Raw genomic sequence first — 23,304 nt, 5'->3', positions numbered from 1 at the left:
CACCCGTTTTGTGTCTCTCGAATATACCCAAGATACCCTTATGACCTTGCTACCTGCTATTACCAATATTGCCATAATTCTCTTGATGAATGCCTATGTTTATGATGTTTTGTTGTTGAAACCCAAATAAACAGAGTTACAAAAAAAGAAATAGACTGGCTGGTGTTGCTGGAGCTTTAGGACACCTATTTTCACTTGCCTATCCACAGGAAACTAAGGCAATTGCTAAGGTTAATCATCTGGGACGCGCAATACCAATTCAAGGTGCTCTCTTTTGTCTTAGCCTCAGCCCCCAGGGTCTTTACCAAGCTGATGGCACTAGTAATGGCCCACCTCAGGAGAGCTGGAATCTTTGTGTTTTCATACTTGGACGATTGGCTGATCCAAGAGGATCTCTCCCGAGGAGACTGTCACCAATGTGGCACCTATGGTCAGTTTCTTCCAGAGCTCCAGCAGTCTCCCTGAATCGGCCTTACTACGCTTGTTGGGCCTCATGGCATCCTGTAGTTTCCTGGTGCCGCAGGCAAGACTTCGGATGAGATCCCTTCAGTGGCTTCTCAGGAACCAGTGGTCGCAGTACATCAGCGAGATAACTAATGTGCTCGAGGTTTCAGTCTGTTGCGAACGACCTGACCCGGTGGAACGACAGGGGCAAACATGTTGGTGGGAGAACCTTTCTGGGTGCAATGGCTGGAGAAGCAAGTTGCCTCGGACACCCCGCTGAATGGCTAGGGGGGGGGGGGCTCATTGTAGTTCTCTCCAGGTCCGCGACCATTGCTCTCAGAAGGAGAAAGGTTACCACATCAATCTGTTGGAGCTGCGAAAAATCAGACTGGCGCTGGCGGCTTTTATGCTTTCTCTGCAGGGAAAGCATGTCCTGGTGTTAACGGACAGCACAGTGACAAGGCACTACCTCAACAGTCAGGGAGGAATGAGATCACTGCCCCTGTGCAGTGAGGCCATCCAGCTAGGGTTTGGATGCTAGAGAACCACATCTCACCCTCTGCAGCTCATCTGGCAGGTGTGGAAAATGGATTGGCAGGTGCTCTGAGCAGGCAGAGCTCTGTCTCCCACTAGTGGGAGCTATGCCCGGAGTATACTTCAAAGATCTTCACTCGCTGGGGCAACCTGGCGGTGGATCTGTTTGTGATGGTGGACAACACAAAGTTCAGTTTGAAGGAATTTCCCCTCAGGTGGGTATTAGGGGATGTATTTTTACTGGAGTAAGTCTTCTACATCCATTATGTGTTCCTGCAGATACCAGTCATCCCTTAGGTTCTCATTAGGTTGCATCGATTCAGGGCTCACCTGATCCTGATCGCCGCGGACTGGGTGAGGAGGACGTGGGACCTCCTGGAACTGCCCGTATGCCCACCTCTCCGCTTCCTCAGAGGCCGTACCTCTTGTCACAGTAGGGAGGCAATGTGCTTCAACCAAACCTGGTCGAGCTCAACCTGCATGCTTGGCTCTTGAGAGGCTGAGGTACGCAGACTGGGACATTGACGAAGAGGTGCTGGAGGTGCTGTTGGTTGCACGTAGACCATCCACCAGCTCCCTGTAAGCGTGCAGATGGAGAAGGTTCATGACTTGGTGCAAGGTGAAAAGAGTGGATCCCATGTCCTGTCCCACCTCCTCAGTGATGGAGTTTTTGTTGTCCCTACGCAAATCTGGCCTGCAAAGGGGGCACAGTGAAGAGTTATCTGGCGGCTCTTTCCTTTTTAAAAGGACACCAGAACAAGGTTCCGTTTTTTACCATCCCTGTGGTGGTCCAGTTTTTTAAAGGCCTGGTTAAGTCTTTCCCTCCTTTGCCTTAACTTGGTTCTCAACTTTATGATGGTGGCTCCGTTTGAGCCTTTGCATTCAGCTCCCATCAGACTTGTCACATTGAAGAGTGCTTTTTTGATGGCAATCACGTCCTCTAGAACGGTCAGTGAATTGCAGACACTCTTTCCTAAAGCTCCTTTCCTGAAGTATTTTTGAACAGAAAGCCTCTCTGAAAGTGCGCCCTATGTTTCTGCCAAAAGTGGTGTCAGAATTTCATCTGGGCCAGAGAATTGACCTACCAGCGTTTTACCCTCCACCCCATTCTTCAAAGGATGAGGAGAGGCTCTGCAGATTGGATCCCAAGATAGCATTGTGTTTTTGCTTGGCCAAAACGGGCTCTTTCAAAAAGGATGACCAGTTGTTTATTGCTTTTTCACAATCCAGGTTGGGACAACCATTTACCAAGCAAACAATCGCTTGCTGGATAGTGCTGTGCATTTCTGAATGTTATCAAACCATGCGTAAGGAGGTTCCATCAGGGCTTAGGGCCCACTCTACCAAAGGAGTTGTGGCCTCCTTGGCTCTTCAGAGGGGAGTGCTGATAAAGAGACATCCGGCATACAGCAAAGTGGTCTCTGCACACGTTTGCCAAGCATTACAGCTTGGACTTGCCCGTGGGGCAGAATCCATAGAAAGAACATTACTCGTAAGTAGTCTCTCCATCTAAACTTTTCTCTGTTGTCTCCCTCCTGTTTGTTTAATATATCTTTTAACCTAATTTCTGTCTTTCCGTTCATAGTTTATTTAGAGTCTTTTTTTTTTTCTTGAATGTTCAGCTCTGGATTGTGGAGTCCCAAAAGCACGCCGAACAGCCCTGAGCTTGTACCCTTGAATTCGTTTTCTGCTTTTGGACCCAGTAATTCCTTTAACTTAACAGGAGGTGAGTTTAAACTGCTTGAATAACCTCATAAATACAAAATGTAATGCTTATAGTGTGTTTGTGTTACTATAGAAGAAAGGTTTGAAGTTTTGGCAATGTAAAAAGCAGACACTTTTTGTGATGTGCATTGTAGGAAAGTCATCCATGACCATTTGCAGTCTCCTACAGCCATTTACTGTGGGGGCTTGCTTTAAAAACAATGCAGTAAGTGTAGGCAAGCAAACATTTACCTAGGAGTTGCCTCTTTTCTTTAGGTTACCTGATTATTTTTGTTCTTGTATGTTATTAGATTTTGAGTGTTAATTTCAACAAACATACGTGCGACTACAACTCAACCCCCTTCCCCTTCATTGATGGCCAAGGAGGCAACCTTTGGGTTCACATAAAACAATTCAGTTGCATTGAGATACTAGATATGCTACATCAGTGTAGTCATATTACATCTATGCACAGCGCATACCATTCCCTGTGTCCTGTAAGTTAAGGTGGCATCGAATCAGTTGAGTACTTTCCTTTTAACAAGAAATTGGCCCATAGGACGAGAGTGAATCCTGGCCAGATTAGCAGTCTCAACCTGTTATTGTTATTTCCCAGCGTATTACGTTCCTTCTCCATGTATCGAAGGATGGTAGGGTTGAATTCCAATTAAGCACAATAAGATGGTTCATGAGTACCCTGCTCAGGATAATAAATCTGGTAACTACTTTACTATTTTTCTTTATGGGTACCTTACCAAGTACACCAACCCTAAGGGATGCAACAATGGCCCACCGTGTGATCACACATTTCCTGTGTCCTGTAAATTAAGGTGGCATCGAATCAGTTGAGTACTTTCCTTTTATAGGAATATTGAACTACTTGACCCCATTGTAATTGTATGGCTTTACACTCGAAAATGAACACCTCTACAGAATGAGGACTAGTCAGGAGCAAATTTATATAAAACTACCAATTTCCACTTTTTACATTTTTGTTTACACTTACATTCAGCCTGAGTTTAATTTCAGTATTTATTTGTGAAAGAAAAATGAAACAGAGTGAAAATTAAAGTCTCTTGCTTAGGTCTTCAGGTTGTAAGTCATGCATTTCACTTCTTATCATTTTTATGCTTCATCCCCTCTCCTAGCGAGACCCCCCCCCCCCAGTACCTTTTTTCTGGACCTTTTTCTTTCTATTCTGAATGAGTGGAGACTTTTTCCACTCATTCATTCTTATGTACTCTGTCTTTTGGAACTCTGTTCTCTGTGTTATAACCATACTACTTTCCTCCATATTTGTTTTAAGGTATCTGTGTTTACCTTTTGCAGCACACAGCTCCTAATGGACAGTGTTGGTGGGATCCCTGTGGGTTCTATTTTGAGATTCTTTCTTTATCCTCGAGTAACTACAGTTCTTAAGGATAGAGGGATACTCCTAAAATGCGTTATACTATGAGAGATTAGCACACACCACCTTATGTGGAGTGCTAAGGAGATACCTAGTATCGCCCTTCTCTCTGCTTATGTGACTTTTTAGTCATATAGACAACCTTCTAGTTCTGGATGGTGGCAGTGGATGTTTTCTACCAACTATTGTGTTAATTTTTACCGCAGACTGCATTCAGTCTCGGTTGTGCACAATACGGTCACCTATGTTCTAACATGGTGGCTCCTTACTTTTTTCACCATTTCTAGCGTGGTTGTTCTTTGTTAGCCCTTCTACCATTCTGGGAGGAGGAGGTCTGTGCATGCATTTTGCCTTAGGCGGGAACACTTGGGTGTCCCCGCCTAGGCTCCAGTGTGTCTGGGCAGGAAGTGGGGGAGGAGTTTTTCGCTCCCCTGCCCTTTGTCTGCCTGATTCCCTGAATGGAGCCAGTTCCCCCTTGGGGTCGTCTGGCTGTCCTTATTGGACAGCCACCCGCCCTTTCTGTAAACTGCTCAGAGAGATTACAGCGGCGTGTGTGCTGAAACTGAATAAAAGATGAGGTTCCTGACATCCAAGATGGACGCAATGCAAGGCTCACCGTGACCAACACCCCTCCGACCCACGGGCCGAAAATACAATAATAATAGTACTTTTCCGCACTCCACAGGCACGAGAAACCTTGCGCATAGCTCCAAGGGGCAGTGGAACCAAGAAGGGAGCTCCGGCACACGCCTTCGACTTAGACAATAGTGCATGGACCGGTGGGATATCCCTTCCTCAACCCACGAACGCCCGCAGCAACACCCAGCAGGGGGACTTGGCGGCCAACCGCGCCGGCCTCATCCTGTACCTCGTCAAAACAGAAGGAAGCGCGGGGGCGAGGGGGAAAACTGGACAGTGAGACTGCGCACCCGTGCATCCTCCCCCGGTGAACCCAGACACACAGGGCATAGTGAACCGGTAAGAACTGAGGACCGGCAGCCCTACCCATGCCAGGATCAAATCAACAAGCACAGTCCCGCTGGCGGGGGAACCGGCAGCTCACGGCAGAGGACACTGTAGCAGAGAGGCCTTGCAGCAGGTACTGTACCAACCAACAGTCAAGTAAGCAACGGGGGAAGGAAGCACACGGGGTGCACACCCCCGGCTCCTTATCCCACTAGTGACATGGGGGGGGGGGGCCACACCTTTTCTACAGCACAGGACCGCCGTCCTGAAAGAAAGAAGACCACCATCCCCAGGGACCATAATTGCAATCACTTCCAGCACTCTTCCCACTTGGAGGGTGGGCGAATGCCAGGACCTACCAGCAAAGCCTAGAGGCAGCAACCCAAGGGTAAGGGAAGCAACTCACCCCATCAAGACTCATACCTCAAAACCCAGGAGCCACACACAATCATAGGGAACCCGGGCCACGCGACCTGGGACAGACTCGCACTGCAAGACAGCGACATAGAAATCTGAGCAGCAACTTCCCGGCTGCCTCCCGCTGGAGGGGAGCTGCCCAGGCGGGGGGCCCTAGTAGCGACAGCGAACCCGCAAGCCTTCCAACCAAATTGCTTCCCCAACCCAGAGGTCCGCCCCATGAATCCGAGAACCACTTACCCCCGGCCCGTTGCAAACAGGTGGCCAGCGACTCACACCTCCACCAACCCTCCACCAACTCCCGGTGAACCCCGGGGTGTCCCCACAGGAGTCTAGGAGCACTAGGAGTCATGACCCCCCACCCCCAAACACACAGAGACTATAAACAGGTCAGCAGGCTACACACTTGGGTACCAATGGTGGGGGGCAGCCGCGTCAAACCCCAAACCACAGAACTGAAATACCCACGAAGCCCGAGCAGCACTTAACTGGAAGAAAAAAAGGGACCACAAAGGAGACTGCCACATACCCCGACATCTAACAATGTCGAAATCCAGGGGAAAAGACCCTCCAACATCCATGAAGAACTAAAAAAAAAAAACAAACACAAAAGCTCCCTTGCCAAGATTTGGGCTAAAGATTCAGACCTCCCCGGGGTACCCCAACCAACAGATCTTCCCTAGAAGGCAAGGGACGACCCCACACAGGAGGAGCAGGACCGTCCTGTGACTCAGTCCCTGCTCAAGGAATTTTTCAATGACTTTGAGGACAAGATAACTTCCACCGTACAAAAACAAATGGATGTCCTGAGGGAGGACCTAGCGGAGGGGCTGTAAGAAATAACATCAACAAAATAGAAGAGAGGGTGGATACTAACGAAAGTGCAATCCAGGAGCTGATGGAAGACATGAGAAGGGCGGACGTTCTCCTGCAGACCCTGTGGACGGCCACCCCCAAACTTCGAATTGCAGGCTGAGGACCTAGAAAACAGGTCTAGGGAGGCCACCAGGGGCACACAGGCAATGGCAGCCTGAGTGCAGTGCTCCCGCGTGGCTGGGCCATTAAGGGAACTGAGCCCCCCTTACGTGACCCCCACCACCGGGTGAACTGCCGCCATGATTCTGGGGCTGAAGATCTGGAGCACCCCTGGTAGAAAAATCGGGGCCTGGGACCCCCGCGAAGCCGGAGAACAGGTCGCCCCGAGCTTCGTCCGTGGGAGAAGAGGAGCTTTGGCGTAGGTTTCAGCGCCAGGGAAGAGAGTTGGTGACAGTGTGGAGAGGACCGTAGCACTCGAAGGACTTTAGTTGTGAGCCACCCTTCGAGCCAGAGTCCCTCCCGCAGCCCCATCGGGCAGAGAACTGGAGAGGGGAAGCGTGGGAGCAGCAGCGGGCCTGGGTCTCCACGACCCGACATGAGGCTCAGGAAAGGAGCACACCAGAACAGCACACGGCACTCTCTGGACTGTGCCGGAGGCCCCCCCTCCCCCAAGAGCCACCAACGACTCAACGCGCCAGCCAGCAGAGGTGGGGGTGCACCCCCAGGATCCCAGCAGGGCATCGGCCCCATCGGCAGGGCACCCAGAGTGGGGGGAAGCTGCCCCAGCAAGGAGTGCAGGAGAGTGGACACCCGCCTGCAGCATCCGACGTGCAGGAGAGCAAGCACATCCCCACCGGGAGGGCAAGGTCGGTGGCTCCACAGAGATGAGATGAGGGCGGGGGGGTGAAAGGGTGAACCCCACCCCCCTCCCGCCTCTCAAGGTTGAGAGCAGTGAACAGGAGTACAAATACGTCCCCTGGCGGGACTCAGGAGGAGGACGCGGACCCGGATGAAGGTAGGAGGGGGAGCCCAGAATAAGCGGGCCAGGGCGGCACACGACTCCACCCATGCTGACTGGAAAGGGAAGACCGACGGACCCCTGAGGAAGAGGGACATTAAGGCCCCGAAGAGACAGAGAGAGGGGCAACACAACACACAACGCCCCCACTGGGGCATCAGAACTCACAAGCTGTTCAGGAAGAAGGTAAAGAGGCAGTATGGGCGGACACCTGGGCCCAGGTCTGGGTTCCCCCCACCCCAGGAGAATTTCCCAAGGGGGGCACAACAACAACCCTATCCCCCACCTAAGCAGGAAGGGCACACCAGAGGGGGAGGTGGACACTGGGTACATGACACCTTTCCATCAATGTAGCATGCTGCGCCTGAACAACGGGGGGGCCCCTGGCCCGGTACCATCACGTCTCCACAACAATCAACCCGATCTGCAGGGACTGTGTGCACATAACCTCGCGCCCACTACAACAAGCCTGAAATCAAACATCAGGACCGCATCTGGATCGGCCCCAGGGGTGAAGAAGTAGGCCAAAACATGGGGGGACTGCACGGCGGGCCCAGGAGGGGGATCTTCACAGCCCTGGACCTTTGACCCCCACGACGTCCCCTGTGATCTCGCTTCATAGTAAACACCTCCGGAACGCAACTAGAGAGGGGAAAGGTCCAAGGACAACCGCAGTTAACCAGATCTGGGGACGGAAGACAGAGTGACGAAACCCCCCCCCATCCCCGTCATTGATTACCCAACGTTGGGGGGGACCCTCAAGGTTCCCTGAAGCGATAAGACAGCCGAAGTGTGGACTCCCCCAGGGGAGAAGACAGCAATGGCCGCTTCTACTAGATCCGACAGAAGAGGAAAAGGACACCAAGGCCATCAACCCACCCATGTGGTAGCCCCCTGGACCGTTCCCGGGGTGTGTGTCCGCCTGAGGGGGGTCATCCTAGTTGACCCCAAGTCTCAGTACAAGTGTCGCAACAAAAACTCTGGTACGGTCTGACCTTTAGAGGATTTGATAATCCACCTCCTGCCTCTCAGGCATAATCTACCAGGACTCGGAAAAAAAGTGGGAGGGGGCATAAAGTCCTCACGCATGGTCCATCTAAGTGAGAGAGATCTGCCCTCTGGGAGCCTAAACCGGGACAAAGGCCAGGCGAGGATAGAACAACGACACGGTTGAAAGCCTCCCCAGGGAAGGATTGTGTACTGGGGAGACCTACGGCCGGCCCATAGAGTCGAGGTTTGCTCCATAGTACTTTAAGACAAGATAGCTGCACCTTTGTGATGGATGGGGGTGCAGGTTTTCTACTCCAACACAATCAACAAGAACAACTCGATGGTTTGGCAAAGGGAGTCCGTTAAATGACAACTACAAAAAACGGGGAGTCGTGGAAATCTACAGTGATGCGATAGTCTGTCTTGCTTCAACTCCGATGAACTTCATTCAAACAATAACATTTATACTCCAAAGTCGTCAGAATTGACGTGTAACACTTAAAAGTTAACATGCAATTCTATAGGTTAGGAAAAGGTAACTTTAATATAGGTACTATATCTGTATATGGTAACGGAGTGAGAGGATTGGATAAACGCGATCAGGTGGGCGTCTAAGCCCTTCCTTCTGACATTACCCTTGTAGACGTCACTAAGAGTACGACGTCCCATTGGTTCTACTATCTATAGGACCCTAGATTATTTGGTCCATTGTGATTGGGTTGGCTTCAACCCCATGCATAAATCTCCACTTTACTTAGCTTCAGCCAGGTGCAGGGTGCCCACGATTCACCCGGCCTTCCTTCAATCAATCATTACTTTAGTGGCTATGTGTCAATTAGTTGGCTGTGGTTGGCCTCGAAACTGTATCTTCTTGTCAGGAAAAGTTATGATATCTCTGTCTGGGCGACTGTCAGGCGTAGGTGTGGACCTGTGCCTCTTCTTGCTCGGATGGTCACGTGCTACTCGCACTGTGAATCTGCCTAGTTTCCCTCAATTTGTGCATTTAGTTCTTATTCAGCTTGCCACCTGCCTATGCCTACTTATCTCGGCCTTCCTGAGATAGGCTATTCTGTTCTTAAGTTTCTATTCCGCGAAGCTACTGTTCGCTTCTTCTATTCGTCTGACCTTGGCTCTATCCTGGCGCACGTTGCATCTGCTGAGTTTCAATTCAGCCACCTCTTCTCGTTTTAGCTGGAATACGAATCCTGTCCTGTTTGGCCTCTAGTAACCTAAGTTGATTCTGCTTTTGTGTAAAGTAGACTTGCACTTATATAATATGCTTCGTTGAGGTAGATAAGTATAGGTGGCACTTGCCGCGGTCTATCTTCTACTAAGCATAGCAAGCTGCACTGTTTTCTTAGCTTTCTTGCGGTTTCAGGCATATGTACAGGCGTTAGCTGGTTGAATGACTTCATCCTGCTTTACAAATTAAGTTTCTTTATATTTCAACATCGTCTCTCCTTCTAGGTTCACAATAGACTCATTCATGCCGTTTCGACCCTGTGTGTCATTTTTTGGTTCTGCATGTTAGTCCGGGCCCTCGTGACGTCACCATTCGTCTTCCATTAAGGCCTTTTGGGTTTCTTCCGGGACAGTGTTTAGGCTATCTTAATCTCGTCTTATTTGCTGGTAGGGTTTCCTCAATGGATACCTTACTGTCCATGGTTTTCTGGGTATCGGTATTTCAACAGGTGTTGTTCTCCTGATAGGTACTGGGCAGAGCCCTACTACGGCTCTCTGCTGGTTTATTTGTTCATCACCGGTCTAAATCGGATCCCCCTCCCCAAACTCAGGACTTAGAACTGACGCCAGCCACCTCTGGCCCGACTGTCCTCCCCCTCTACGAAGGGCCATCGGAGACCACAAGAATGCCACATGAGCTGGAAGAGAGCCCTACAAGAATTTCGGTTCCAAAGGTCACTGAGGGAACAGGGCCACCGGAGTACGGAACATAACATGGACCAGACCGGGATCCCGGTGATAGACACTTCGACCATGGAAAAGGGGTTTGCCCCCATTGTTAAGATGGATTTCTGAACTCTGACCTGGAGGGGCAGTGGTTCAGAAGGCCAGCCTAGTTTCTTGGAACAGGGTAACCTCTGGACAAGCCAGACCAATCAGGGTAGCTATGGCAGGCGGTCAAGACTAAGTCTCAGGAGGGGTGAGGGTGAGTGTTAGGGAGAATTCTCATTTCATGGCTAATTTCCCTTACCTAGTGAGTCCCTCAGCAGCTTTGCTGGATCTCTGGAGTTGTTTCTTTCCACTTGGTAAGAGTGTGAGCTTTTCCCCCACTCTTACTTGTATTTTGCTATGTGTTTTGACCTGTTTTTGTGATTGTGGGCTCTGGAGTACACCAGTTCAGTAGCCCCCTCTTTTTGTGTGTCACACAGCACCTTCTGTGCAGTGGCACAGGGTTGTCATTCAGACTACCTCCCCCGCCCCCTGACTCCATTTCTGAGGCAACTACCGTCCCCCAGAAAAGGGTAAAGTTACCATTAACTTTACTTAGTCAAATTTAACCACAGATCCAGTGCACACCATCTTACATGAAGTGTTGGAAGGGTTAACTCTTTACTCTTTTTATCTGTACCTCCTAGAGCATTGTTTCGCTCTTTTAACATTTAGACATGGCTGGTGGCAGTGGCATCTACCCTAAATTTATACCGCGGTTATCTTATATAACCATGGTAATATTGTAGGCTATTGTGTCAGCCTCAGACTTAAACCCGCTTGACCAAATCCTTTTTCGTTTGGCTCCGGTGCGGTTTATTCGCCTTTTCTTTTTGTTAAACTCCTTGTGTTTTACTTTGCGCGGCAAACCAGGTTTGCCTTCTTTATTCACTGTCTTTTGGCAGGCTTCTACCTAGAAGCCCTCCTCAGGGTGCCTGGGTGTCTAGGTGGGCTGAATGTGAGGGAGGGGTGTAGTCACCCCCTGCACAGGGTATCCTAGGGAACCCAAGTTGCACTTTGACATGATTGGACAAGGTGGTTGTCCGGGCTGGATAACTCCCCTGCTGGGTGATTGACAGCCAGGCTGTGTGAATGGGGGTTTTACGCATAAAAGGCAGGTCTCTTGGGCTGGAAGTCAGAGCGTCGCCACTGGAACTACAAGGAACCGACGAGAAGTGGAGGAGAGGTTGACTGCTGCAACTACCCCGTACCGGTGAAGCCCTGCTGCAGTCCTGAGCTATCTACCCTTCAACGACTAAGTGGAGATCCAGTCCGGAGTCTTCTTCCCTTGAGCCCGGTGGGGATAACCAGCTCATCTTCTACAGCCAGAGGTCGCCTTCGTGGTCCAAATCGCTGCACACCGCTGTAGTGGTCCGGATAGCCACCTGAAGAACCTCTCCTGTTTTTAAGGAGCGCACCTTTTATTCATTGTCGCTGCCGCCGGCCTCATCCCTGTTTGGTGCGGACCCCCTCATCATCCTTCTTTGTGCTGAAGCTGCAGGAAAGCGTGGGTCTGCGGGAAACCAACAGGAACAACTGCAGTGGCACCAGCTGTGTTCCTTGAGAAAGGTACTGTGTCCTGTTTGAGGAATTTTGGGTGAAATCCTTTTTTCTCTACTTTAAGGCTTGTCCTTACTTTTCCCTCCTCCTTATAACTTTTGCTTCCGAACATTGACAATATCAAAGTATTCTTGGCAACGTTGAATCTCGAACTGTCAGACTGTGTGATCCTCGACAACAGGCACCCCGTGTCACTTGACTTTGGCTCCGGCCCCTTGACTCTTGAATTCTGTCTGTGTGTTCTTCGATTCTGTCTGCCTAACCAACATAGTGCCTGTGATTTTTGCCCCCAACTCTCTCTGGGTATTTCGGGCGCTAAGTGTGTTTTTACCCCGGTAGCATTTCTTGCCGCATATATGCGTTTATCTAGCAGACCGAACTGTCAAAAAGTGATCGCAATTGTATTCACGGTAACGTGTTCTGTTTTATAACAACCGGTCCAAACACAGGGTACTTGCCTTGAATAATACTGTACAAAGTGAATTGGTTAGTTGTAGTATATTTTACGTGTGGTTTTCGAATTAATAGAAGTGTCGTGTTAATAACAAATGGTTTAAAAATAAATGTACTTATATTTTTTACCTGAAACCATGAGTCAGTGTTTGCTTGAGTTACAGTAATTGTGGTCCGTTTGTGTAATCTCTGCTACTGCTCATATACTCTTGAGATAAGCCTGGCTGCTCCGCTACTGCTACCACTATAACCTAGTAGTACAGGCTTGTACCAAAGGTAAAACTTGTATTGCCACCTGTAGTCTTAATTGCGTGTAGTGGTCCCAAAGGGCACTGCACGGAATTCTGCCTAACCGTGACTGAAGGACCTCAATGAGCACACAAAGCAAGGACACTTACAAATTACTCTAGACAGGTGTTATATCAAAAATATAGATCCATTTATTACAAGGCCTTTGTAACATAGACCATAGCAAAAGAGTCACATTAAAACCAAGTAAACCAACACAACACGATCAACACAATTTATATACAAGACCATTGGGTCCAAAGGGTTAAATGCACAAAATATGTCGACAACCTAGATGGGAAGGAAACAGGTAGTGCAGATAGTCTTTAAGCCCCTTTGACATCGACAATACACCTAAGAGGCAGTCCAAGCCCTAAGAATAGAGGATCCTTGTGCTCAATAGTACATGCCATCCAAACGCACGCAGTTGTTCCAATGGGCAGAATAGCGTCTCTTCAGGGGTCCCTAGCAGCTCGGGAAGATGGATGAGGCGATGCTGAACAAGTTCCCACTATTCAAGAAGGACCTCCACTAGAAGGCAGAGGCAGTTCAAGAGTTCGGGATGGAGTCGCTATTTTGCAATAGCAGTGGAAAGGAGAGGGGCCCCCAGGGGCCACACGTGCGTAAAAATGGGCCCTCGTGCTAGGGACCACCGGTTGGGGTATTGAGTACTCACCGGTCCCTGACGCAAGCGGACCCAAACTTCGGCAGGTCAGTCCACTTCGCTTGCAGGTTCGAATGATGTCTCGGCACCTGTTTTGTTCCTGAGATACAGCGATGATTCCCAAACGGGACAGTGGCGATTTCTCCGCTCCAGGTGGATGAATCGACCCAGTTTCACTGCAGCAGGCTTCAGGGGCAAGAGGGTCACAAATGCAGCAGACTTGCAAAGGACGTTGCCGCGGCAGGGCAACACGGTAACCACGTTTATTCTGGTCCTGGCGCACTCGTCTCACTTCGTAACTTGGACGCCAAGTGAACGAAATTGGGTGTGAGAGTGCCGTGGACACAGAGCTAGCAGTATACCAAGTATCGAGGACCTCCTAGAAACGGCGGCGGTGACAGAGCAAAGCAACTGGGTAAGCTTGTCAGTCCACTGGTTGGCCCAGGGACCTGCCGCGAAAGCTTACTTGCAGGGTTTGATGAAGGTGCCGAGAATAGTTGATCCCACTATTCCAATGGGTCGAAGCGTCTTCGCAGACCTTCTAGGATGACCAGCTACAGAGGGGTCCCACGGGACGACAGCGGTCTCAGGGTGCCAAACCTTCCAGCGGGTCACCACCGGTTCCTGGACTCGGCTTCGTAGTTGCAGGATACTTGTATCCTATCCTTTGTTCAGTGAGAACTCTGGAGCTCGACATCGTATGGGTGTTTTTGGCCTCCTCTTATCCAAAGTTCTCTTCGTGCCAAAACGAAGAGAATCCATTGGGAGATCTGTTCACAAACACACACTCCATACGTGGACCAATCACGGACCACAGTGGTCCCAGGCATTCATGGCACTCCAGAGACTCTGGCACCCTGGATGTGTATTGGAACCAGACGTTCCAGCCCACATCCTGGAGGCGCACACACAAGGCATGCAGAAGCCCGCAAAAGCATTGGGATTCGCAGGAAAATGCATGACCAAATAAGGATTGACCTGGATCGACTCGACCTGGGGAAGGTGTAGGGGCAAGATGGCCAAAGGACAGGACAAAGAACCTTGTGGCATGGCCATTTTGGAGCCAGGCCACCTATTTGTGCCTAACGCGGTTAATATGGCAGGAAAGGGTTTAAAAATCATGCCAAACGATAGCTGCCACCAGTCTTGTCCATGACACATCTGCACAGTTCATAAAAAGTCCAGCGAGGATTATCTAGGGCCTTTGCAAATGACTATAGACCCAAGTGGGCTATATGGTAAGATACATTGCACACTTGTTACATGTTGCACAAAAGTTGCAACATGAGGAAAGGACTAAAAAAGTCTCCCAGTACATGACTGTCTTAAGGGCATGTCAGTTTCCCCATAAAAAGTGAGCGAAAGCCCAGAGGAGTGCAGCTGAAGGCTGTGCTTCTCTGTCAAAGTCAGTCAATGGTGTCTAAACAGCAGCAAAAAGTTTGGGGGTTGACACATGGAGGGAAAATTGCATACAATTATGAAATCTTTCCTAACAGACGTCCTACTGGAGATTCGAGATATACGCTCAGATATCAATCAGAAGCTGGAGAAACTGGATCAAAGAGCGGACAAGGCGGAAGACGGGCTAAACCAACTCGAGTCCAACCAATCGTCGTCCACTGTCCTGGAGGCTCAGATGGACGCAAGACTTGCCGCTTTGGAAAGAAAGGATGAAAAAAGAGACCTCCAGATGAACGATTGTGAGACTAGGGAGAGGAGGAATAATCGCTGATTCTTTGGCATACCAGAATTGGAAGGGGGAACAGAGCGAGATCTGCTGTGTGGTTAGAAAGGTGATACGCCTACTGTTCGGTAATGAAGCGACCACGGAACCCACAATAGAGAGGGCACACAGAGCGGGAGGCAGAACAGGGGGTCCCCGCTCCATCCTGGTGCGCTTCCTCTATTACACTACGATGATGAAGGTCCTGGAAGAAGACAAAAAAGGCAGATACATAACGTACAACAACGCAAGAATCTCGGTTTTTCAGGACTTGTCTGCCTTTACGCTAGCCAGACGGAGGCTATGCCGTCCCTTTACCCAATGCTTGCGAGAGAAGGGAGTTTGCTACCGGTGGGGCTACCCATTCTCTCTATCCTTCAAATACATGGACCAAAGAATATTTCTCGTTACAGAAGACGACATCAAAGGGGCAATTCAGGAAAATACGGAACCCTGCGACGACCAGAGACAACCTACGGGGGAAGCTGCAGCTGACGCAAGAGGAAAAGGGAAAGCACGGGATAGACAGCGAATCCCCGGAATCCAGGAAAATTAAAAAATTTGAACACCCCTTCCCCGACACGCGATAGAGGCCAGAGAAGCCCCAACGAAAGATAGGGGCTCGGAACTGGTATGAGGAAACTGTCTAAAGACCTGAATCGAATTACACAGAGCCTCCCCAGCAAACTGCAAGTATGGGGAGAGCATTGGCAAAAAGGCAATGGTAGGCAGGTGGGAAGGGGGTTTTGAAGGGGGCTCAGAGAGAGAGAAACAGGATAGGGAAGGAGGCCCGGCCAAGGCGGGCACGATGGTGGTCCTTTCAAGCACCAAAAATGGTCGAACAATTTGGCTGGGCGCCGGGAGAGGGGGAAATGGGGAGTTACTGTTGGAAGTTAGTCAAGAAGTAGGGGGGGGCAGTTGGGGTCCAGCTCCACCCAGGGGTAGGGGGGAGATGGGGAGGAAGAGGGGGGAAGCGAACAAAGGGGAACAGTGGTTTCAGGCTCACGTCGAGCACCTCAAGGGGGGCAAATGCAAGGCAGGATAGGTCTGAGGGGATAACCCGGTGATGAGCTTCAGAGATATTTCCAATCAAGAGAATGGCTGACTGCCTCCCAGTACTGGAGATTCTCTTAACGTCAGGGGAATGAACTCCCCCACAAAAAGAAAAGATCCCTGCTAGGCAGGGAATTTAGAAGGGGCAAATTAGTCCTGCTCTTCCTCCAAGAGACACAGTGGGTGAGGGGGAGGGAACCAGCATTTCGAGGCAGAGGGGTAGGGGAGGCAATTCACGGCTTGTACAAAACAAAGAAGAGGGGGGTGGGGATCATCATGGCTAGCGACATAGGCTTTAAGACGGAGGCCTCGATTAAAGACCCAGAGGCTTGCTATATACTAGTTAAAGGAAAGATCCGGGGAGCTCATCTTACACTCGCAGTGGTTTACAGCCCGAATGAAGGTCAGGTGTTATTCTGGAGGGGGTACGAGATAAATTGAAACTCTTTGTGGAAGGCACCTTAATCGTAGGGGGGACTTCAATATGGTCATCGAACCCGGGAGAGATAGGAAGAGAATGTCATCCCAATCCATCCAGGTAGCAGATGACCCCACATCTCTGAGTTTCCGCAGGACCACCAACGAAGCGAGCCTAGTGGACTTGCTCCCGAGCTCGTGGGGGGTGACCCACTGTTTACCTATTATTCGGAAGTCCGTGAGACCTTCTCCAGGATTGACTATATCTTGGTGGATAGCTCACTGCTGGCCCATGTGAAGGACCACAGGGTTGACGCCGTCCCCTGGTCCGATCATGACCTGGTAAGGACCACCTTAATGGGGGCTGGGGCCAACAACGCGGAGGCAGATGGAAAAGCAACAACGCCCTACTGCAGGACCCAGTGATTGCTAAAACGGTGCTGGAAAACATAATAGAGTACTTCGAGCTGAATTATAATGGGGCGGTTAGCCCACATATTCTGTGGGATGCATTCAAAATCACCATTAGGGGAACCCTGATAAAAGTGGGGGCACAAGGGAAATGGGAGAGGGAAGCCCAAGAAAAAGCCCTTTGGGAAAAAATAGCATAACTTCAGCCGGGACTGGTTTCAGGCAGGTCCATCATCCAAGAGCAAGTGGTGGCCCTTGATCAATGTAAGACCCTATTAAAAGATCTCCTATTGTCTAAAACAGAAAGGAGCCTCCAATTCCTCAAACAAAAATATTACGAGAAGGGGGACAGGGCAGACAAAATTCTGGCATGGAAATTGAGGGAATCCTAGAAAAGTAAAATGGTAAAAGCGATTAGATGTGACGGGGGTCCATTAATCTACAAACACCCTGGGCATAGGAGGGCTTTCAAGGGGTATTATGAGAGGCTATACAAGTCTTAAAAAGATTGGAACAATACCCTAATTGAAGATTTTCTTGGGACAATCCCGATCCCATCCCTAGCAAGGGACGCGGCAGAGAAACTAGAAGCCCCCATAACAGAGGAGGAAATTGTTCATGTGATAAAGGCAATGAAGGGATGCATAACCCCGGGGGAGGACAGGTTCTCTGTGAAATTTTATAAATTGTTCCGATCAACCCTCCCCCTGGCCAGGGTTTTTAATGCAACTGTTACAGGGGAGATCATGCCCGAGACAATGATGGGGGCCCTAATAGTAGTACTACCAAAGGAAGGCAAAGACCCGACGGACTGCGCCTCATACCGGCTGATATCATTACTCAATACACATGTTAGAATTCTGGCTAAGCTGATCGGCAGAAGGATGGAGGGGATTATGCCCACTCTGGTGCACAGGGACCAAGTGGGATTCATTAGGGGACGCCAGGGTTCGGACAACATCCGAAAGACCATAGATCTTATCCACCATGTCTGGCAAACAGATCTAAATGCCAACCTGCTATCCCTCGATTCGGCGCAAGCCTTCGACAGAGTGGAATGGCAGCATATGATGTCCCTGCTCCAAAAGATGGGTTTCGGGGAGCACATGAGGAAATAGATAGCCGCCCTGTATAGAGCCCCCACAGCGAGAAGTTCAAATAAACGGGGAACTCGCAGCTCCCTTCAACCTAACACGGGGTACTAGACAGGGGTGCCCTTTGTCCCCTCTGATATACGCACTCACAATGGAACCCCTAGCGATAGCGGTGAGGTCTCTCCCGGACATCCAGGGGATCCGTATGGGCCTGGTACAATTCAAACTCTCCCTGTTTGCCGATGACATCCTGGGTTACTTAGTGAACCCGAATCTGTCTCTCCCCCCCCCCCCCTTCTCAATGTGATACACGTTTGGAGCCTTCTCAGGGCTCAAAATCAACAAGTCCAAATCAATGTTACTACCCCTTCGTCCCAATGACCTGATATTGGACTCCCTGTCAACTTTTCATGTGGTCCGGGTAGAAAGAAATGAGATTCGGTACCTGGGCATCCTGGTCTCGAGGGATCTCTCGACATTATTGCCCCCTTTTAGCTAGTATTAGGACAAACTTGATTCGATGGGGCAATATGATCCTCTCCTGGTACGACCGTATGACGGCTGCCGAAATGAACATCCTTCCGAGACTATTATACCTATTCACTGCCCTCCCTACAAAGGTCCCCGAGCATACTTTCAGAGACCTTCAATCGGCACTACAAAGTTTCATATGGCAAGGCAAACCTCCGAGGAGCAAGAGAACCACTCTCACCCTCCCGAGGCAGGGGGCTTCGGTCTCCCGGACTTCCGACACCATCATAAAGCAGCTCAACTTCGGGTCCTCCTGGAACATATGAAAGATGATAAGGGTACATTCTGGACCTACCTTGAAGATATGGACACCCACACGCTTAAAGTAAGGGATCTCCTTTGGGCTCTGCATAAGGACATACCACATAAGTTACGGGACCACCCCACTCTGGGGTACTGTGGTCCCTGTGGAGGAAAGGAGCACAGACAGAGTACTTAACATGGCCCTCTCCTATGGTTTCATTATGGGGTCCCGTGCTCAGGTTGGGAACCAGGGGATTCAGAAACTCACAGATAGGGTCAGAGAAATGCTGGAACTGGCGGGCCAGCTATTCCGGGATGGAGAATTCTTAACCTACGAGGAGGTGGGTGAGGCCCTGGGCCCAGACACTATTACGGTTTTCGAGTATCTGAGGTTGAAGGGTCTCCTGTGTGACCAGAAATGGGGAGACACTTTCAGGAGACCCCTGACCCCCTTTGAGAAGGCCCTCTCCAAGCTATATAGGGTAATCAACACCAATAACTTGAGAGAGATGAGGGTTCCGACAATATTGGAATGATTTAGCAGGAAGGGAACTCACAGAAGAAGACTAGGGCAAAGTCTTCAAAATAGCTTTCCATGGTAACCTGTTTACAGATGATATGGAGCACAATTTTAAAGTGCTCCAGGGTTGGCACAGAGCCCCCTCTGCCCCCCCTCAAAATATGTACAATGTTCCCGGGAGCCTCCCCACTGTGCCCAAGGAAATGCGGCCTCGTTGCCTCGAGGGCCCATATGTGGTGGCAATGCCCACAAATTCAGGCATACGGGGGAAACCTGCAAGGGTGGATGGCCGAAGCAGCTGAAGAGTAACTCCCCCCATGACCCGCTGACCATGTTGTTGGGGCTTACCCGCAAGAGATTCAGATACCCCAGAATGTGGGAGACTATGTTACAGGCGGGGAGAGTAGCTCTAGCCCAGAAGTGGAAGAGCCCAGGGGTCCCTAATAAAGATGAATGGCTGGTGAAAGTAAAAACATGTTTATAATGGACAAATTGATGGCCATGGTGAATGATGAAATGGGCAGCTTCTGAGCAGCCTGTGATAGGGCAAGGCAGAAATGGCGATGGGTAGTCCACTGAGGGAAATGAGCACCAGCAAAATCTATGAAACAGGCGGGGCTCGAAGCGAATACAGAACTCACAAAGCAGGGGATAGCTCCCCAACCAAGTCAGGGGAAGGGTGTGTGAAGGAGTCATCGGAGGGAGGAGAGCCAATAACATTCAGGTTAACATATTGCAGCAATCAGTCATACGATGGAGCATCACCACGCTCTACACCCAGTTCTGGGGATGACATCCTCCAGAAGGGGAGAAGGATGGATGGTGGGAACCACTGGTACAGTTCATGGGATGGGAGAGGGTTGGAGGGGGGGGGGGAATGTTTAATGCACAAAGGACTGACATAAGGTTTCAGAAAAAGCCTACTGATGGTCCTTGTTGTTGTTTGTTTAAAATGTTAATAAAAAATTCAAAGTAAAAAATAAAAAGAGAAAACCGGTCCAGGTGGTCCAATAGCCGCATTAAATGCCTCCAGGAGGACACACAGAACCAAGATCTTGTGGAAGTCGTCAGAAATATCTTCTTGGGACTTTTGGAACCCACGCTAATCTAGAGATAAAGTTTGATAGGATACATAGGGTAGGCCCCCGCAAACGAGAACTACGGGAGAGACTGAGGGATGTTTTGACAGCTATCCAGGAGTACACCACCAAGGAAAGAATACTTCTCATGGCTAGGAGAGTGAGGCGGATCACACACAAGGAACATAAATATTACTTTATCAGGATCTCGCTCAATCCACCCTCATTAAGAGGAGGAGAATGGGCCCAGTTCTGGCCTTCTTGAGGGACCGAGGGGTCCGACACAGATGGACATTTCCATTTGGGGTACTCTTCGACTGGCAGGGAAGCAGCATAGAATTATAACGTATGAAGGAGCTACCCTCGAAGATGAACGCCAGACGCAAGCTTGCCCATCGGACCCTCAACAAAACAGTTGCAGACCTTGGTAATGGTCCACAGTAAGACCCAAAAGGCCCAAGAAGGGGGGATACCAGCCTCTCCTCAAATGCCCCGCAGCTGGGAAAGATCAGGACAAGAACAAATCTCCCAATTAGACCCCCGAGTGAACAAGCATCTTCGAACGGGCCTATATCTCCACATATCGCCTGGTCATTCTACAGTTTTGGTGCTTTTTCTGCAGCACCAACAAAGGACACTATTCACCAGGTCCATCTTCTGCGATTCCTGCATTCGGGTGAGGGGACTAGGATGAGTGGTATTGTGGGATTGTGTCTCTGATGATGCACTTGAATTGGATCGGAGGTCTCCTGGTATTCGCGGTCTGCGCCTCTGGAGAGACACAGAACCTCAGGAGATGGCTCAGATTGTAGTTCGTCTCTGGGCTGGTTGCTCCCACCAGCCAAAGGGAAGGAGCCGTCCTCTTCGGAGCCCCTCTGTCGCATAGAAAACAGTGGTCGCTTCACAGTGTTGCAAAGAGTCTGGAGGCGTCTCTGGTCATCTTCTTCGGTTACTTCAGTTTCAAGTGGTCGACTTGCCTTTCACCTCAGGGACCTCATCTTTTTTTATTTGCATTTTCAATCATAACTTTTCAACCATGAATGAGCTCCCCTCTCGACCCCACCCCCTCGTTCCGACAAAGGCCCATAGGCAAAGGGTGTCTTCTTGAAGCGGTCTGCTCCTCAGTGTCTGGGGTTGATGCAGTGTTTGGCCCTTCTGCTCGGTCTTTTGGGTAGCTACCGTGCTCTTAGCTCTGTCTGGGGCTATCCTACTGTGCCTAGGAGGTGTATTTTCCCTTGACACCAGGCTCCCCTCGGTCCCGCTTGAACGAAGTCCAGTACCCTCGACCAGTCTGTGCGAAATGCTCTGTGTTCCCCCTGGAGGGAGTATGTGAGCCACTCTAGGGCTGCAAAGTTCCATATTTTCGCAACCCATTCATGTTCCAACGGGGGGTCCTTGGACTTCCATTTTTGCCGCAAGTGCTAGTGCACCCTTCATTATCATGAGGACGTATACTTTGTGATCAGGTTTTGTGGGGAGTTCCTCCAAGGTCCCATCGAGGCCGATCACTGCCAAGCCTCTATTACCTCTGCCCTTCACCCGCATCCTGTATGCCCCCCAATATTTGTCTATTTTGGGGCAGTCCCACCAGATATGGCTCCACGTTACCTCTATTCCGCAGTCCCTCCAACAGTAGCTCGATTCACTGGGGTACATTTTGTGGAGTCTTCTTGGCGTTAAATGCCACTGGAAAAGCATTTTAACCCAGATCTCCCTTATTTGGAGGGATCTGGTGAGTTTGGGAATGTTTGACCACTCAGTCTCCTCAATTGTGTTCCCCGTAGACAACTTTTCATGTAAGGCCTTGGGGGCGGATCCTCGCTCGATTTTAGTTGCGCGTATATAGACGCCACCACCCGCCTGTCCCCAGGGTCGGAGGTCAGGTATTTTTCAAAGAGAGTTAGTTTGTGTGTCCCTGCATGTTTCATGATGGGGTGGAGTAACCAGTGTCTCAGTGTGTAGCGGTGTCTGTTCCGTTCCCCCAGAAGAAGAACAAGTTACTTTCTCACCTGGTAAAGTTCTTTCGATGGGATGTTCCGGTGACGTATTCCACATCTGACGGGTAATCACTACAGCTGTTGTGCTGCTTCTGAAATTTTTCGGCGTCTGCGTGCTGCGTCGATACGCTGTCCTCGAGGGCCTCCGTCGAGCCGACGTGCAAGTATTGGAAACCTTTGCAGACAAGATATCACTCAACAAGGAGTTCCTTCGGGCGATACAGTTTTGGGGTGTAAGACTGCATCTCGTCCAGGGGACTCCGTTTCAGGTTCTGCCTTACCAGGAGACAGTCACCAAGGATGCCTCTCTACAAGGATGGGGAGCCCACACCGAACAGTTACACGACGGAGGCCTCTGCCAACCGGAGGAAAAGGGCCTCCACATCAACATCCAGGAGCTTTGGGGTGTATTCTGGGCCCTCAAGTCTTTTCTGCCGTCGCTGAAGGGGAGGGTGGTGAGGATCTTAACAGACAACTTCACCACCATGTTTTACATCTGGAAGCAAGCGGGGGTCCTGCTCACCGGCACCCTCCTAGGAAGCCCAGGGTCTGTGGCTCTGGGCCATTCGGCAGGGCATGTTCCACGTCCCTTTTCACCTGGTGGGCATCAAGAACACCATTGCGTACTCGCTCAGCAGGAAGTTACTTTCCTGCCCTGAATGGGCGCTTCACCAGGACCAGGGAGACCTTCTGTTTGACAAATGGGGCAAACTGCAGATCGATCTCTTCGCTACGGAGGCGAACACCAAGTGCCAGAAGTTCGCTCAGCCGAGTAGCATGAGGGACACGTTCTTGTTTCCGTGGAAGGTACAGTTCCTGTACGCTTTTCCTCTGTTACCACTCATGCTACGTGTGATCAACACACTCGGGCAGTACCACTGCAAGATAATACTCGTCGCTCCAACATGGCCGTGACAGATCTGGTACCCGGTACCCGGACCTGTTGCATCTGTCAGTGGCCCTGTACCGCTGTTCCCAGACCTTCTCATCGTAGAGGGAAGGATGATTCTGTTGAACCTGAGGG

At 50.2% G+C, this 23,304-nt stretch overlaps 1 protein-coding gene across 1 annotated transcript in view; it reads left to right on the top strand.

Annotated features, from left to right (window-relative positions):
* Positions 1–23,304, top strand: part of TMEM131 (transmembrane protein 131) — a 2,512,175-nt gene that overhangs the window by 2,406,227 nt on the left and 82,644 nt on the right. The window contains exon 39 of the mRNA XM_069636582.1: positions 2,601–2,704. Within this exon, the coding sequence (XP_069492683.1) occupies positions 2,601–2,704 (104 nt within the window). The remainder of the gene's footprint in view (positions 1–2,600; positions 2,705–23,304) is intronic.

The sequence above is a fragment of the Ambystoma mexicanum genome, chromosome 7p, assembly GCF_040938575.1.
Source record: "Ambystoma mexicanum isolate Mex_15411 chromosome 7p, UKY_AmexF1_1, whole genome shotgun sequence".
Lineage (NCBI taxonomy): Eukaryota > Metazoa > Chordata > Amphibia > Caudata > Ambystomatidae > Ambystoma > Ambystoma mexicanum.
Note: the sequence above shows the minus strand (reverse complement) of the source record. Positions and strands in the feature narration are given on the sequence as shown.